This window comes from Zalophus californianus, chromosome 12 (genome assembly GCF_009762305.2).
Source record: "Zalophus californianus isolate mZalCal1 chromosome 12, mZalCal1.pri.v2, whole genome shotgun sequence".
In the NCBI taxonomy this organism is placed as follows: domain Eukaryota; kingdom Metazoa; phylum Chordata; class Mammalia; order Carnivora; family Otariidae; genus Zalophus; species Zalophus californianus.
Window position 1 is genome coordinate 88,458,062 of NC_045606.1, and position 16,505 is coordinate 88,474,566.

At 46.5% G+C, this 16,505-nt stretch overlaps 1 protein-coding gene across 3 annotated transcripts in view; it reads right to left on the minus strand.

Moving 5' to 3' along the window:
* Nucleotides 1-16,505, minus strand: part of LOC113911992 (solute carrier family 23 member 1-like) — a 49,234-nt gene that overhangs the window by 4,231 nt on the left and 28,498 nt on the right. For all 3 annotated transcript variants that reach the window (XM_027574986.2, XM_027574985.2, XM_027574987.2), the window contains 8 exons: nt 15,687-15,846; nt 9,549-9,730; nt 8,523-8,643; nt 7,299-7,455; nt 6,219-6,472; nt 1,519-1,683; nt 1,003-1,111; nt 811-906 (listed from right to left, as the gene is read on the minus strand). In XM_027574986.2, coding sequence (XP_027430787.1) covers nt 811-906; nt 1,003-1,111; nt 1,519-1,683; nt 6,219-6,472; nt 7,299-7,455; nt 8,523-8,643; nt 9,549-9,730; nt 15,687-15,846 — 1,244 coding nt within the window. The remainder of the gene's footprint in view (nt 1-810; nt 907-1,002; nt 1,112-1,518; nt 1,684-6,218; nt 6,473-7,298; nt 7,456-8,522; nt 8,644-9,548; nt 9,731-15,686; nt 15,847-16,505) is intronic.

The window sequence follows — 16,505 nt, forward strand, 5'->3', positions numbered from 1 at the left end:
GAAAGAGAGAGAGAGAAAGAAGGGAGGGAGGAAGAGAAAGAAAGAAGGGAGAGAGGGAGAGGGGGAGAGAGAGAGAGGGAGGAAGGAAGGAAGGAAGAAAGAAAGAAAGAAAAGAAAGAAACAAAGAAAGAAAAGAAAGAAAGAAAAAGAAAAAAGAAAGAAAGAAAAAGAAAGAAAGAATACATGTATTCTCTCCCTCACCAATCAGACTTTGGGCTCTTAGCTGTTTTTGTTTCTGGTGTGTTTCTTACCTTAGGGCCCTGTTTAGCTGAATTGTGTCCCCCCAAAAATCATAGGTTGAAGCCTTAACCCCCCTACCTCAGAACGTGAATACATTGGGAGATAGGACTTTTAAAGAGGTGATTCCGTTAAAGATGAGGTCTTTAGGGTGGGCCCTAATCTAATCTGACTGGTGTCCTTATAGGAAGAACCTAGGACACACAGAGAGACACCAGAGAGGCACCCACCCAGAGGAAAGGCCACATGAGGTCACAGCAAGAAGGCGGCCACCTGCAAGCCAAGGAGAGAGGCCTCGGGAGAGACCAACCCTGCCAGCACCTTGATCCCAGTCTTCTAGCCTCCAGACTGTGAGGAAATACACTTTGGCTGTTTAAACTGGTCCAGGGTGTTTTGTTATGGCAGCCCTAGAAAGCTAATATGGGCCTGTATGTCCCACCCAGAGGCAGGGCCTGCTCAGGATATGCTGTGGTCAGCCTGACATGGTAATAAGGGTCAGAGAAGCCATGTGGGTGGCCCAAATGCTGCCTATCTACCCACACCGCCAGCCTACAGAGTGAAGGCGAGCCCTACCAGGGATGGTGTTGTCCAGGAGAAAGCCCAGAAATCCACCAACAAACATGCCCGTGGTCAGCAGCACCTGGATGACCTGGTCCAGCTGGAGAATCCCTAGAGTGAAGACAAAAGCAACAGGGATTCCCAGGGACCAAGGTCCCCACTGGCCCTGCCCCTGGAGCGGTCACAGTTTAGAAGACAGAGAATCACCTGTCTGGAGCTTCTCAGAGTTGTTATTCACCCAGCTGGGAATGGCGAGCCCACAGTAGATGGAGAAGCCAAAGATAAAGAGGTTCCTGGATGAGTTCATGTCCACATACTGCAGGAGAGAGGCCACCATGGAAGCCCAGAGCCATCAGCACCTATTCTGCAGAGCAATCTAACTCCCCTCCAAGTGCCCCCTGCCCTCCCACTGCCACCAGAGGTAGGGGCTACTGAGGCTGGACTCCGAGCAACACACTCAGTGGGCAAGCCAGGCCCCGATTCCCACTTGGCCCTGGGAGTTAAGTGGCCTGAACGACCCAGTTCAAACTGATGCAGTTTCTGTTTTTCAGAAGTTTGGATGCTTCTGGCTACTTCTGTCTTCCATTTGGAAGCCATTGTGGTTTCTGGGACCAACGATTCCTTCTCCTCCACTCGGCCCCAGCCCTATTCCCTCCATCTCAATCCCCTTGGGCTCCTTTCAAGAGATGCCCTGGCTGCTCTTCTAGGAGCACCTTGCCTCACCTGCAGATTGGAGATCCCCACGGCGGTGATGACCCCAAACATCACGAGGAACATGCCTCCGATCACAGGGGTTGGGATGGTGGCAAAGGCAGCCCCAATCTTCCCAAATACGCCCATCAGGAGCAGCAAGCAGCCAGCAGCGACCATCACCATCCTGCTCCCTACCTGCAGGGCTCAGGGAATTGAGGGATGAGATGCTCAGCAGGTCTCTGCCTTGCTCTACAAACGACACTCCAGGGGACTTGTAAGAGCCATACAACATGACCCCAAAATGGCCCCCCTCACTCTCACATGGGGTTGGAAAGGATGAGGGTGTGACCTTGTGTCCTGGCCTCTGGCCTCAACTCGTCACTCACCGTTCTATCCCTGCCTTAAAGTCCTCACTCAGATGCTCCTTCCCTGAGAAGGCTTTCCAGTGAGGCAAAAGGTCTCTCTTGGAAGGCAGTGCCCAGTGCTTAAAGATGGGCATGGGATGGTCAACCTGAGCTCTGCCTCTAACTGGCTGTGTGACTTTGGGCACATTACTTAATCCCTCCAAACAGCTTCCAAATTTACCAGACGGAATGAATAACACTTACTTCACAAACTCATTTTACAAGGCCAGCGTTACCTTGATACCAAAGCCAGACAATGACACTCTAAGAAACTACAGACCAATATCCCTGATGAATATAGAGATTAAAAGTCTCAATAAAATATTAGGAAACCAGGGGCGCCTGGGTGGCTCAGTTGGTTAAGTATCTGCCTTTGGCTCGAGTCATGATCTCAGGGTCCTGGGATTGAGCCCTGTGTTGGCCTCCTTGCTCAGTGGGGAGTCTGCTTCTCCCTCTCTGTGCATGTGCTCTCTCTCTCTCTCTCTAGCTTGCTCTCAAATAAATAAAATCTTTTAAAAAATATTAGGAAACCGGGGCGCCTGGGTGACTCAGTCGGTTGAGCGGCTGCCTTCGGCTCAGGTCATGATCCCAGGGTCCTGGGATCGAGCCCTGCATCGGGCTCCCTGCTCGGCGGAGAGCCTGCTTCTCCCTCTCCCTCTGTCTGCCACTCTGCCTACTTGTGCTCTCTCTCTCTCTGTTAAATAAATAAATAAAAATCTTTAAAAAAATAAAAAAAATATTAGGAAACCAAATTCAACAGCACATTAAAAGGATCATATACTGTGACCAAGTGGGATTTATCCCTGGAATGCAAGGATGTTTCAACATGCACAAACAATAAATGTGATACACCACATAAACAAAATGAAAGATAAAAACTGTAAAATCATCTCAGTAGATGCAGAAAAAACATTAGACAAAATACAACATCTATTCATGATAAAAACTCTCAACAAATTGGGTATAGAAGGAACATACCTCAACACAGTGAAAGCCATAAATGACAGCTGAGATGATATGATCTTATATAGAGAAAATCCTAAAGACCCAACCAAGAAACTATCAGCCCCAATCAATGAACCAGTAAAGTCACAGAATAGAAAAATCAACATACCAGTTGCATTTCTATAAGCTAACAACAAAATATCTGAAAAATAAAGAAAACAATCCAGTCATAATAGAATCAAAAATGATAAAATACTTAAGAATGAATTTAACCAAGGGGGTAAAGATCTGTACACTAAAAACTATAAGACACTGATGAAAGAAACTGAAGAAGACACAAATAAATGGAAAGATATCCTGTGTTCATGGATGACTTAATGTTGTTAAAATGTCCATACTACCCAAAGCCATCTATAGATTCAAAGCAATCCCTAACAAAAATCCAATGGCATTTTTCACAGAAATAGAAAAAAAAATCCTAAAATTTTTCTGTAACACAAAAGACCCTGAATAGCTAAAGCAATCCTCAGAAAGAAAAATAGAACTGGAGGCATCACACTTCCTGATTTCAAACAATACTCTAAAGCTATAGTAATTAAAATGGTATGATCCCGGCATAAAAATAGACACATAGACCAATAGAACAGAATTCAGAGCCCCAAAATAAACCCATGCATATATGGTCAACTAATATTTGACAAGGAAGCCAAGCATATTCAATGGGGGAAAGGATAGTCACGTCAATAAATGGGGTTGGGAAACCCAGAGAACCACATACAGAAGGATGAAATTGGACCTCTACCTTGCACCACTCAAAAAACTTAACTCAACATGAGTTAAAGACTTAAATGTAAGATCTGAAACTGTGAAAGTCCTATAAGAAAACAGAGGGGGAAATCCCCTTGAAATTGGTCTTCACAATTTTGGGGGGTATGACACCAAAAGTACAAACAACAAAAGCGAAAGTAAACAAATGGGACTACATCAAACTAAAATCTTCTGCTCAGCAAAGGAAACAATTGACAAAATAAAAAAGCATCTTACAGGATGGGATAAAATATTTGTAAACCATCTCTCTGATCAGGGATTAATATTGAAAATGTATAAAGAATTTATACAACTCAATGATAACAACAACAATGACTTAAAAATAGGAAGAGAAACTAAATAGACATTTCTCCAAAGAAGACATCCAGATGGCCAACAGACACATGAAAAGATGCTCAACATCACTCATCATCAGGGAAATGCAAATCAAAACCACGATGAGGGGTGCCTGGGTGGCTCAGTCGTTAAGCGTCTGCCTTGGGCTCAGAGTCCTGGGATCGAGCCCCGCATCGGGCTCCCTGCTCCGCGGGAAGCCTGCTTCTCCCTCTCCCACTCCCCCTGCTTGTGTTCCCTCTCTAGCTGTGTCTCTCTCTGTCAAATAAATAGATACAATCTTTAAAAAAAAGCTGTAATGAAATATCACCTCACATCTGTTAGATTCAGTTATAAAAAAGATAAAAAATAACAAGTGTTGGTAGAGATGTGCAGAAAAGGGAACCTTCGTGTGTTGTTGATGGGGACATAAATTGGCAAAGCCACTATGGAAAACAGCATGGCTTTTCCTCAAAAAATTAAAAATAGAATTACCATATGATCCATCAATTCCTCTTACATTTATGCAAAGAAACCAAAACTTTAACTTGAAAAAATATCTGCAACCCATGTTTATTGCAGCATGATTGACAACAGCCAAGACATGGAAACAACCTAAATGATGGATGAGTGGAGAAAGAAATGTGGTGTGTACGTACACACACACACACACACACACACACACACACACACACACACACACACACACACACACAGAGGAATAGTATTCAGCCATAAAAAATGAAACATTTCCATTTGCAACAACATGGATAGGCTTTGAAGACATTATGCTAAGTGAAATATGTCAGAGAAGACAAATACCGTACAGTACCATTCATATATGGAGTCTAAAAAAGCTAAAATCAGGGCGCCTGGGTGGCTCAGTTTGTTGTGTCCAACTCTGATTTCAGCTCAGTTCATAGTCTCAGGGTTGTGAGATCGAGTCCCGCCTCAGGCTCCATGCTGGACACAGAGTCTGCTGAAGATTCTCTCTTTCTCTCCCTCTCCCTCTGCCTCTCCCCACCCCTGCTCACACGTTCTCTCTCTCTTAAAAAAAAAATAAATAAAATAAGTAAAAAAATAAAAAAGCTAAATTCACAGAAATAGGGTAGAGTGGTGGTTACTAGGATCTTCAGGGTGGAAAAAATGGGGAGATGTTCATCAAAGAGTACAAACTTCCAGTTAGAAGATGAGTAAGTTCTGGGGACCTAATGTACAATAGGTTGCTAAGAGAGTAGATTTCAAATGTTCTCACCACAAAAAAAAGAAATGGTAATTATGTAACGTGATGGGAGTGTTAGGTAATGGTGGTCATCACATGGCAAAATGGAAGGGTATCCAATAAACACACTGTAGAGCTTAAACTTACACAATGTTATATTATAATCAAGTACATCTCAGTAAATCTACGGGGGAGGAGGTGGGAAGGAAAATCCATGTGTCTGGAGTGCAGGGGGACAGAGAGACACATGGAAGATGGATGAAGAGCAAGGCAAGGGCTCCCCCATAAAGGGCTGTAAGGGCCACAGAGAGGAGCTAGAATGAAATCCAGACACGAGGCATAAACAAAATGCGGTATATATCTTTGGAGTGGAATATTCCTGGACTGTCTGTGGACAGTCCTGGACATTCTGCTAAGTGCGATAAGCCAGCCACAGAAAGACAAATACTGTAGGATTCCACTTATATGAAGTCCCTAGAGTCGTCAAATTCATAGAAACAGCAACTAGAATGCTAGCTGACAGGTGCTGGGGATGAAGGAGAATAAAGAGTTGTTTGGTGCAGATTTCAGTCTTTATGTGATGCGTCTTTAACCACAATTGAAAGTATTTTTTAAGTATCTTTAAAAAGTGGCAACTACTGAATTCACTAATGCAGCAGCGATAAAGTAGCAGATCCTGCCTTTGCTTATTGTTCTTTCCAGTCTAAGAGCTTATTTATTTAAATGTCTTCCTGACAAGACATGCGGTAAGGATTTACCACATCAAAATACATTTTTTGGTTGTTTATAATCCTCATAAGGAACAAGAAACAAAGGCCTGCATCAAAGCTAATGAAAACACAGCCCCGCCAATATTTTTATTTTAGCTCCCTGAGACCCGTGTTGGACTTTTGAACTCCGGATCAAGAAAATGACAAATCCGAGTTGTTTGAAAGCACTGGGTTTGTGATAATTTGTTGCAGCAACAGGTGGATGACAGATGCACGCACCCAGCCTGAGGTCACAGGCAGTGGACTTACCCTGGTGATGCCCAGCGCCCCAACGTTCTCGCTGTAGGAGGTGGTGCCGTTCCCTGTACCCCAGGCCCCTGCCAGAAGACAGCCAAGACCCTCAATGCCGATGCCACGGTTGACAGCGTGCCTCGGAGGGGGTGGGGCCCCCACAAGCCGGGCACAGGCATAATAATCGCCTACTGACTCCACCATCGAGGAGATTACCCCCGCAATGATCCCAAAGACCCCAGCCAGGCTGATGGTGGGGAGGCCCCACTGTCCTGCAAGAACGAGGCAGAGGGAACGTTAATCCAGAAGACAACAGGTGGCTGAGCCCATAATAACTTCTCTGCTGGAGGGGGTCTTTGGAAGGCTTGAAAGACCAGGCAGTGTATCTCCCAACCCCACAACTGTCCAGAGGCTTTGGCTTGGACTCCTGCCTGATCATTCCTCCCTGAGGGCAAGTCAGACACCCAGACCTTGAGGTCACTGTGCACAAAAACAGCCCCCAGCAGGGCCCCTTCCTGGGCAGATCTTGAAGCATTTGGAAGCAGAGATTCGTATTCAGGGAGGAACGCGCTCCACAGTCCACGGGGCCAGGCCAGCCCTCCCTGGACCTGGTTATTAATACCCCTGAGCCAAAAGTGCTGGAAAAGGCAACCAGAAGTGGGCTAAGGGGTGGCCTTGACCTCATATTTTTTAAGTATCTGACTTAGAAATGTTCTAAGTCAGTCCAAGGCTCCCTTGGGTAGAATCCAACTAATCCAAGAAGACTCCCGAAGGTCTCGCTAGAAGGTCGAGACCTCTCTGATCTGCCTGCTCTCAGGCCATGGGTTCTGAGTATCATGGAGGAGGGGATGAGAAGAAGGTCCAGGAATGGGAGCCTTTGGTCTAACACCCCCAGAGGATTCTTAGGACAGCCCAAGGGTCTCCTCCTTCTCTTAGGGGTCTCAAATGGACCCCCTAGGGCCTGCTCTTCCTTGTCAGATCTTTTGGAGGAGATCTATCCCCTGGCTCTATTCAACTCTCCATTCAGTGCCCTTGACCCCACGGACAGTCCTGGAAAACACATGTCCCTGGCAGAAAGGAGTCCTATCTTCTCATTACCTGGGTAAGGGAAGCGAAACCAAGGAGCCTGGCTCAGCACATTGCCTTTGGTGTCAGTGCGGGCCAGGTGCCCATAGGCGGTGGGGGCTGTAGGAAGGGCGTTGGTGACTGTGAGCACGAAGCAGAGAAGCCACGAGATGCAAAGCGCCAGCAGCACCTGCGGAGGGAGCTCCCTTCACTACCGAGCCCAGGGCCCCAGCCCCTGCCAACACCTTCTAGAGGTGCTGGGCCAGGGAGGGAGGTCAGGGAAGCTCTCTGAAATGAGGAGATGCTGGGTTACTGGCCCTTGCAATAACAATAGCAATCTGTGTCATCATTAGCACATTAAAGAAATGTAGGATATAAACTATGGAAAAACCTTGTGTCAAATAGAGGCAGAAAGGTCTAGCAGAATAGGCACAGCCCGGGTCCAAAGGATTACTGTCTGTCTCCCTTTCCACTGTTGGCTGGTCACATGACCTTGGATCAAACTCTCCGCGCCTCAGTTTCCTCATCTGTACAATAGAATGATAATCAGTCCTCTATAGAGCCTGAAGCTTTACTGATATTTAATCCCTGGTGGCAGAACCCCAGAAAGATGTATTTTTAGCAATGTCCCCAAGTGATTCTTGTGCATGCAGAATGGTAGAACCACCAGCCTGCAGGCAGTGAGAGATCAGTGAGATGTGGAAGTTTCTTTTTACAAGGTGAAATGTAGCTCACAATTAAATTAAACCTGAAAACGTATTGTGTGGTTGGCAGCCACACAAACCTAACACCGAGATGCAAATCCAGCAGAGGAGTATCTGAAAAGTGAGGGACAAGCGTTATCACGAGGGATCTGGATTACCCACGAGCCACCGAGAACTTGATCTGAGCAACTGGGTCCTCAGTTTTGTATAATTAGCCGTGAACCTTGCTATGGGGATGGCCCCAGGAACGTGTGACAAGGATGTCCCACACGGGTGCCCAGAGCTGCGACCTAGGGCAAGGTTCTCTGCTCTGGGGTGAGAAGCTTTGCGGAGTGACGGGGATGGCATTACACCAACAGCCAGGGAGCAGTCGCACGGCCGGCGGGGCTCCCCTCGGCCTCCTTCTACAGCGGAGGAGTGGGGGTCAGGGAGGAGAGACCCTGCACACGGGGAAGCATTTGTTTTGGGAACCTACTGGGAGTGCGAGAGGCTGCCCTTCACTCTCCGGGGGCGAATCCACTAAGAAGGGAAGAGAGCGGGGGGTGCTTCTTACCGGGAAGACCTGAAACAGGTAGAACTTAGACATGTGACACTTCTTCTTTCCTCCATAAACCGGCACGGGCACGGCGACATTTTTCAGGTACTGAGAAAACAGTACGATGAGGAAGATGGTCCTGAAACAGAAACAAGCCATGCCCAGCCTGGCAAGCTGGGGCTCGTCCTGAGCAAGGGTCCAGGAAGCTGAGCCACCATGCATCTCTGGGACGGGGTGGCCGGGCCGCACTGGGAGGGTCCCCAAGGAGGCAGGCCCCATCCCTGAGACGGTGGGCTGGTCCCTTCCAAAGCTGCTGGTGGCTAGAGAGGAATACGGGGGAAGGGGGGCTGTTACTCCTGGCGGGTCAGCAGCTGGACAGATCCCAGCAGGTGGAGCCAGTGAGGCCGGAGTCAGAGACTGTCTTCTCAACTGGGTCATTCTGCAATTCCTAGTCCTCGTGGTGAGACCGTCACCGCGGCGTGGATGAGCATGTCCAGTGCCAACCCCGAGTCCCTTCAAAGCGCTGTGGAAATGCCTAAGGCCTCTTTTTCCCCTAAAGCCTTCCTGATCCTCCCCGTTGGCTGTCATCACCCCCTGCCCTGGACCATGCAGGGCATTCTATGATGCTCATCACTGTCTCCTGGTGTCATAGCTCCTTGGACCCGAGGCTCATCTCTCTCCTACACTATACGATTACTGAGAGCTGGAGCGATGTCTTTGCACCCTTCCCAGGTACCCGAGGTTTACAAACATTGGCTCAGTGAAAAGCTAGCAGGCAGAGGACCCGCAGTATCAATGTTTTATGAACATTAAGTATTCTTATATACCGCCTGTCATCAACTTATGGTTTCTGAGGACTAATAATGTAATAAATAGTAGTAATAATTAGTGGCGGCAATTTCACCACTTTTTAAGGTATCATAATGTTTATGAAAGTATCCGTAAACCACAAGAGTTTGCCAATATCCAGAACACATTATTCCTACTGGCTAATCTTCCACCAGAAAGAACTGAGCTGACGCTCCATTCCCAGAGAGCACTTACATGGCGGCAATCCCCCAGTGGATTCCAGCGTTATTGCCTGCAGAATCGAAGAGAGGCAAGGCCACCAAGGAGATGGTTGGAGCGATGGTCAAGGGGCCAATGAAGCGCATGAGAAACCCAATGAGGCCTGAGAATCCCACTAGCATCTGGACACAGGAAGCGACCATGATAGCGCCCTGCAACTGAAGACAAAAAGTACAGCTCAGATGCCTTGAAGCTTGCGGAGACTGTGGGCCTCAGCCCAGTTGCAGCCATCACGGCAAACCCAGCTGCGCAGCCCACTTCTAACCCCGCCCCCCCCCAGGTGGCACGCAAGAGGCAGTGTAGGATCAAAGCTGAACCCCAGAGCAACAGAGGCAAGGAGAGCCCTGTTCTTCCTCCTCTCTCCGGCTCTGGATTTCCAACTACTTGTTGGACATTTTCACTTCATTTGAAGATTTTCAGGAAATAGCCTTCAAAAGTATTTACTGGTCATAGTGATGATGATGTTAACTGACATCACTCCATAGCGTTGTTGAACCTCTTGCGGCTTTATTTTTCTGTGTTCCCACTTTCTATTGCAAGAGATGGCAAATTTTTTTTCCGCCACATAGTGAATATTTTAGGCTTGATGCGCCATATGGGCTCTGTTGAAACTTTTTCAGACAAGATGTGAACAAATGAGCCTCGCTGTGTTCCAATAAAATTTCATGTGTAGACACTGAAATTAGAATTTCATATAATTCTGACACATCATGAAACAGTAGTCTTCTTTTTCAACCATTTAAAGTGTAAAACCATTCTTAACCTGTGAGCTATATAAAAACAAGCAGCAGGCCAGATTTGGTTCATGGACTGTAGTTTGCCAACCCCTGATCGACTGGACTTATTGAATTTACTTAAAGCCTCCTTTCTTACTCTTCTAGTTTAGATGTTATGCATTCCATTTTATCCCTGATAACTTTTCCTTGTTTTAAAGTCTGCTCTTTCTGAAAGTCATAGAGCAACTCCTACTTTCTTTTGATTAGTGTTAGCATGGTATATTTTTCTCCATCCATTTACTTTCAATCTCCATGTGTCTTCATACTTATTATTTTAAAGATATTTATTTATTTGAGGTGGGGCACAAGCAGGGAGAGAGGCAGGGAGAGGGAGAAGCAGGCTTCCCACTGAGCTGGGAGCCCGATGCTGGACTCGATCCCCGGACCCTGGGATCATGACCTGAGCCGAAGGCAGATGCTTAACTGACTGAGCCACCCAGGTGTCCCTATGTGTCTTCATATTTAAAGTAAGTTTCTTATAGACAACATATAGTTAGGTCGTACGTATTTTGTAACCACTCTGACAGTCTCTGTCATTTAGTTGGTACATTTAATTCATTGACATTCACAGTGATTATTGATATAATTGGGTTGATACCTACCATACTCATCACTGTTTTCTATTTGTTGGCCTTGCTCTTTGTTCCTATTTTTGTCTTCTACTCTTTTTGTGGTTTTAATTGAGCATTTCATTTTTTTTCTCCTTTCTTAGCATATCAGTTATCTTTCTTTCTTTCTTTCTCTCTTTCTTTCAACTTTTTTTGAGTGGTTGCCCTAGAGTTTGCAACGTACTTTTACAACTAATCCAAGTCCACTTTCAAATAACACTATGCCAGTTCATGGGTAGGGTGAGCACGTTATAATAACAAAATAATCTTAAATCCCTCCTTCTCGTCCCTTATGTCACTGCTGTCACTCATTTCACTTATATCTAAGGACACATAAGTAGGTACATAAAAACTACCATGGTACTGAAAGGTGAGGTTTGAACTGGTCTAAGGTGTTGAAAACTGAACTTGCCTTCTCTTCCCAGTTTTCTACTTTTTCTGCTACCACCATGTCCTTAAAATAGAACCACTGTTCACTTTCACTTCCCCATTACTTAAAGCCCAGTAAGTAACGACCTTCCTATTCGTCCTATATTTGCATAACCTTCACTGGTGGCTCCTAGAGTGATATAGAGTTGGTGTGCTGACCACCAGTGGTTTCAATCCTTGAGATGTGTGTGGATAAATATAACTCAGTAAAACATGGAGAATCTGCCTTAAATTCCAATAGGCTGGCTTGGCGAATTCAACCAATCAATCCAATTCATGAAATGAGGTTGAAATTTGCAAGAACTTTCTCCTACTTACAGCACTGGTGAAAAACACTGGACCAGCAGATGGAGCTCAACTACCACAGATAAGGCTCTGGGTTTGGCTCACTGGGTCGGACCCTTGGAGGTAATGTGGGAAAAAAATAGTGGCGACTATTGTCTTAGGGCAAAAGGAATCTCTACCCTGGGCCCTGGGTTTCAGAGCAGGAGTTGGCAAACTTTTTCTGTAAAAAGCCAGAGAGTAAATATTTTCGATTTTGTGGGCCATGTGTGCTTTCTATCACATACTCTTTAAAAAAAAAAAAAACAACAAAAAAAACAACCTTTTAAACTGTAAAAACCAGGGGTGCCTGGGTGGCTCACTTGTTAAGCGTCTGCCTTCGGCTCAGGTCATGATCCCAGGGTCCTGGGATCGAGCCCCACATCGGGCTCCTTGCTCTACGGGAAGCCTGATGCTCCCTCTCCCCCTCCCCCTGCTTGTGTTCCCTCTCTCGCTGTTTCTCTCTGTCAAAAAATAAATTTAAAAAATCTTTAAAAATAAAATAAAATGTAAAAACCATTCTTAGTTTGTGAGCAGTTAAAAAAACAGACCTCAGGCTAGATTTGGTCGCAGAGCTGTAGTTCTTCTACTCCTTTAAAGGACTTTAAAGGACTCTGTATATCATAACCACAAAAATAAACAATAAAGGTATTAAAGAAAATATGGTGTCTCTGCCACTTGGGATCCCATGTTTAATGCAAGTACAGCATGACCCATATCCCTAAACACTTCCCTCACTATTAATACCGTTCGAGCCCCAGGGAAATTATTTTCCAGAACTCTTGCCCAGTGTCCTCAAAACACAAGGTAACTGCTTCTGAATGCGCTGCAGGTTTGTGAGTTGGGCTATGGTAGGGCTGGAGACAGATGCTTCGTTAGGACACAGGAAAGATTTGAGCAGAAGTCCTTGGGTAAGAGAAGAGACAAACGAACTTGTCAGATCTTTCTTCTTGGATAGGATGCAGGCAAGAGACTCCTGCATGAGAAACCCCAGGGTTCAGCAGGTCTGCGCCGAAGGGAAACCCTGCCCTGGCATCTAGCAGAGCAGGGTGAGGAATCCCCACTTCTTGTTCTTTGCTTAGGTTTAATTTGGATTTAACGAAGCCAAATATGGGATCCCCAGGGGGACAGCAGAAACAAACAGATAAACAAACACCCACAAGCCACGCACGTGTTCTGTGATTCATTCTGTTGATGGCATCATAAAAACAGGCTTCCCTGAAGAAGCACAGCCTAATTTGGAGAAGGCGCTACAGCGCATGGCATTCTGAGATTGACCAGGCTGCCCGGCAAAAATCCAGGGCCCACCAGCTTGTCGAGTGAAATTCTTAGGCATATCTTCGTCCAGAGCTACCATGGGATTGTTCTTTAAAGATTCAAGAGCCTGGTTAACTCTGGGTCCACCCCGAGATAAAAAGGAAGCACAAGGGCTTGATGAGATTGCGGAGGTACGTGCACCTTTGGCCTGTCTATCAGAGCACAGGGGTGTGCAAAAAGGCTGCTTTTGAAAGGGAAGAAGAACCGCAGAAGGTTTGGGCTGAAACTCACGGGTTATGGCTCAGACAGATCTGTGCCCTCGCAGCCCAGCGTTCCCTGACTTATCACAGGTGTTGGTAGTCGAACCCACGCCGAATGAGGACGGACCCCGTCAGAAGCCAGGAGCTTCTGTTCTGCTGCGGGGCTTCGGGTGAGGCTGGGGTCTGGAGCAGCTCCTCCTCCCCTCTCCCCCTTTGACAGACCGTTACTAACTAGTCTGCACTGTTTGGAATTAGACCACTGGTGAATGGCGCCAATAACTCTAAGTAATCAGAGATCCCACCCATATCTCGAGTGAGGCCAGAAAGACATTTAAGTAAGGAAGGACAGATCAACAACATTCGCTGATTAAAGGAAATAGTTATGGGCGTGTGGGTGGCTCAGTTTGTTAGGCGTCTGCCTTTGGCTCAGGTCATGATCCCAGGGATCCTGGGATTGAGACCTGCATTGGGCTCCAAGCACAGTGGGGAGTCTGCTTCCCCCACTGTCTCTCTCCCTGCTTGTACTCTCTCTCTCTCTCTCGCAAAAATGAATAAATAAAATCTTTTTAAAAATTTAAAGGATATAGTTATGGTCGGGTAAAGAAAAGGCAGTTACATGGGAGGGGTTCCTAGGATTCATGAGCCAGTGACAATCCCCCCCTCCCCTGGGACAGACACTACCTCACAATGTAACCTAACTCTAGAGTTGAGTTTCACCCTGTGAGTCCCTAAATTCAGAAAGACCGTGTTGGAGCCTTGCTAAAGGTGCTGCTCACCTAACTGAGAAAGGGGGAGGCTGTTAGAGTATTTAACATTTCCACAGAAGACCCTTGGTGGAAGAAGGAAAGCAAGTCTAAATCCAGCCAATGGGCTGAGTTATGTGTGATGCGGCTGACTACGCCCACATAGATGCTCGGGATTGCCCCTGTGGGCTTGGGGTGCGGCCAACAATTAGCAGTTTGGCCTGGCAAGTGGATCATACAAGTATCTATTGAAATTTTACCTTGTGTGGGACAGGAGTTTATAGTTAAATCTCAAATACAGGTGGCTCATGGTGATGTCCCAGAGTCTTAAAAAGAGGGAGGAAGTATGACTTTCAATGTAGTCACAGGGCCCACGAGTTGATACCTTGGGCCACAAACCATGTGCATGCGGGCTCCAAACAACATAACGCCCATCTCCATCTGAAGGTACTTGCGTTGCCCAGGATGGTCCAGATTGTCAACAGCAATGGGCACAGTTGCCTTTGGTGGGAGAACAGGAGGGTGTACGGTCCAACACGAAGCTGGCAGTCTGCCTACGCCTGACATTTCACAGAGTATGGAAGGATTTCATGTTTTTTTTAAACTGGTATTGACAGTGTTGCTGGTTTGAGCTTTGCCTCTTCTGCAACTGAAGACCCGGCCCAAACTACTATAAAAACGGCTGGCCACCCAGAATGCCTACCAGCATGAAAATCAACATCTGTAGCAAATGGCTCAAGGACTACTTGGCCTCCCTCACCACGTGAGCCAATTCCTACAGTACATCTCCTCTTGTGTGTATCTCTATATCATCCCATTGGTTCTGTTTCTCCGGAGATCCCTGACTGGTACACATACCCTATGATTCAACAATTCCACTCCCACACATGTCTATTCGATGGAAATACATAGAGAAGTTCACCTAAAACCAAGTACACAGATGTCCATAGGTATACTATCTATAATAGCCAATAACTGGAAACTACCCTTAAACACAGTTCAGGTAACAGCAGAATAGAGAAGTAAATTGCTGTATAATTATATAATGGAATGCTACTCAGTAGAGAGAATGAAGAGTCTACCCCGACATATAACAATGGGGAAGATTCTTGTAAAAATCATGTTGAATAGGGGCACCTGGGTGGCTTAGTCGTTAAGTATCTGCCTTCGGCTCAGGTCACGATCCCAGTGTCCTGGGATTGAGCCCCTCATTGGGCTCCCTGCTCAGCGGGAAGCCTGCTTCTCCCTCTCCCACTCCCTCTGTTTGTGTTCCCTCTCTCACTGTGTCTCTCTCTGTCAAATAAATAAATAAAATCTTTTTAAAATATCATGTTGAATGAAGAAAGCAGGCGCAAACTAGTATGTACTGTGGAGTTCTGTATAGAAAGTTCAAAACCAGGCGAAACTCATCTATGGTGTTAGAAATCAGGTCAGCGATGATCCCCGGGGGAGGGGTGACTGGAAGGAGGCATGACGGGGCTTCTGGGGGTGGTGGTAATGTTCTGTTTCTTGATCCAGGTGCTGGTAACAGGAACAAGTTCAGCTTTAGGAAATTTATTGTGTTATTTTCTATATGTGTTAACCTAAAATTTAAAAGTTCATTTACAAAGGTACAGGTGCAGACTTTGGAAGGAGAGGGGAAAAATCAGAACTAGAGCACAATTATCAAACATATAGTAGGAGTGTGACATTGTCCCCTACACCCTCCTTGCCCCGTTACCTCTCGGATCCTCTTCTGCCATTCCTCAGTGAACTCAGGAGAGCTGGTGTTCACCAGACTGGCATTGAATGTCCACTCAGGGCACTTCCAAGCAGGCAGGGAGAGCATGGCCAGGGAGGGTGCCACAAAAGCAAACGTCCCTCCCTGGAGAATGGGCAGCCTGGAGGAGGGGAACGAGGATGTAGTTACCCATGAGATCCGTAAGCACGGGTTTGAAACTCAGCCCAGCGGCAGTTCTTTAATCCCAAGCCCTAGCTTGATTTAGAGGCCATGACCCAGCTGGTCCCAGTATACAGGGAGCTCCTGCCACGCTCCAAGTCAGACCCAGGAACCCTGCCAAACTTTGGACAGGGGAAGACAGGCAGACTGAACCCCAGTCTTGGAGAGGCAAACCCGGGAGGCGCTGGGAAATGATTTGGAGACAGCACAGAGCTCAGCAAGCATGTAGAGTGCATGCCATTGGGTACCCTGGTCCCAAAGAATGTTCCCCAGAACCCAGGATAAAAGCATAGCTCCCATGGGGAGTTCTCCCACCAGGAGATGCACAGCCTAAAATCTGGGTTGTCAGACTCCTTTGTGTCTTCAGAAATGATCAGCAATCCCAGACCTTGACCTTCAAGCCTCTTTTTTATCACATGGACAAAGCAGTTTTTAGGTCAACTATCAAGGCAAGTTCCTTCCATCCAGGCCCTTCTTACTCCTGCCTGGCTTCTCCCTCTGGCCTCTGGGAGAACTTCTAGAACTTTCTTCCCTTTGAGATAAACGCAGCCTGATAAGTCAACCTCCAGCAATCCTCTCTTATTAGATCAGAGGCTATCA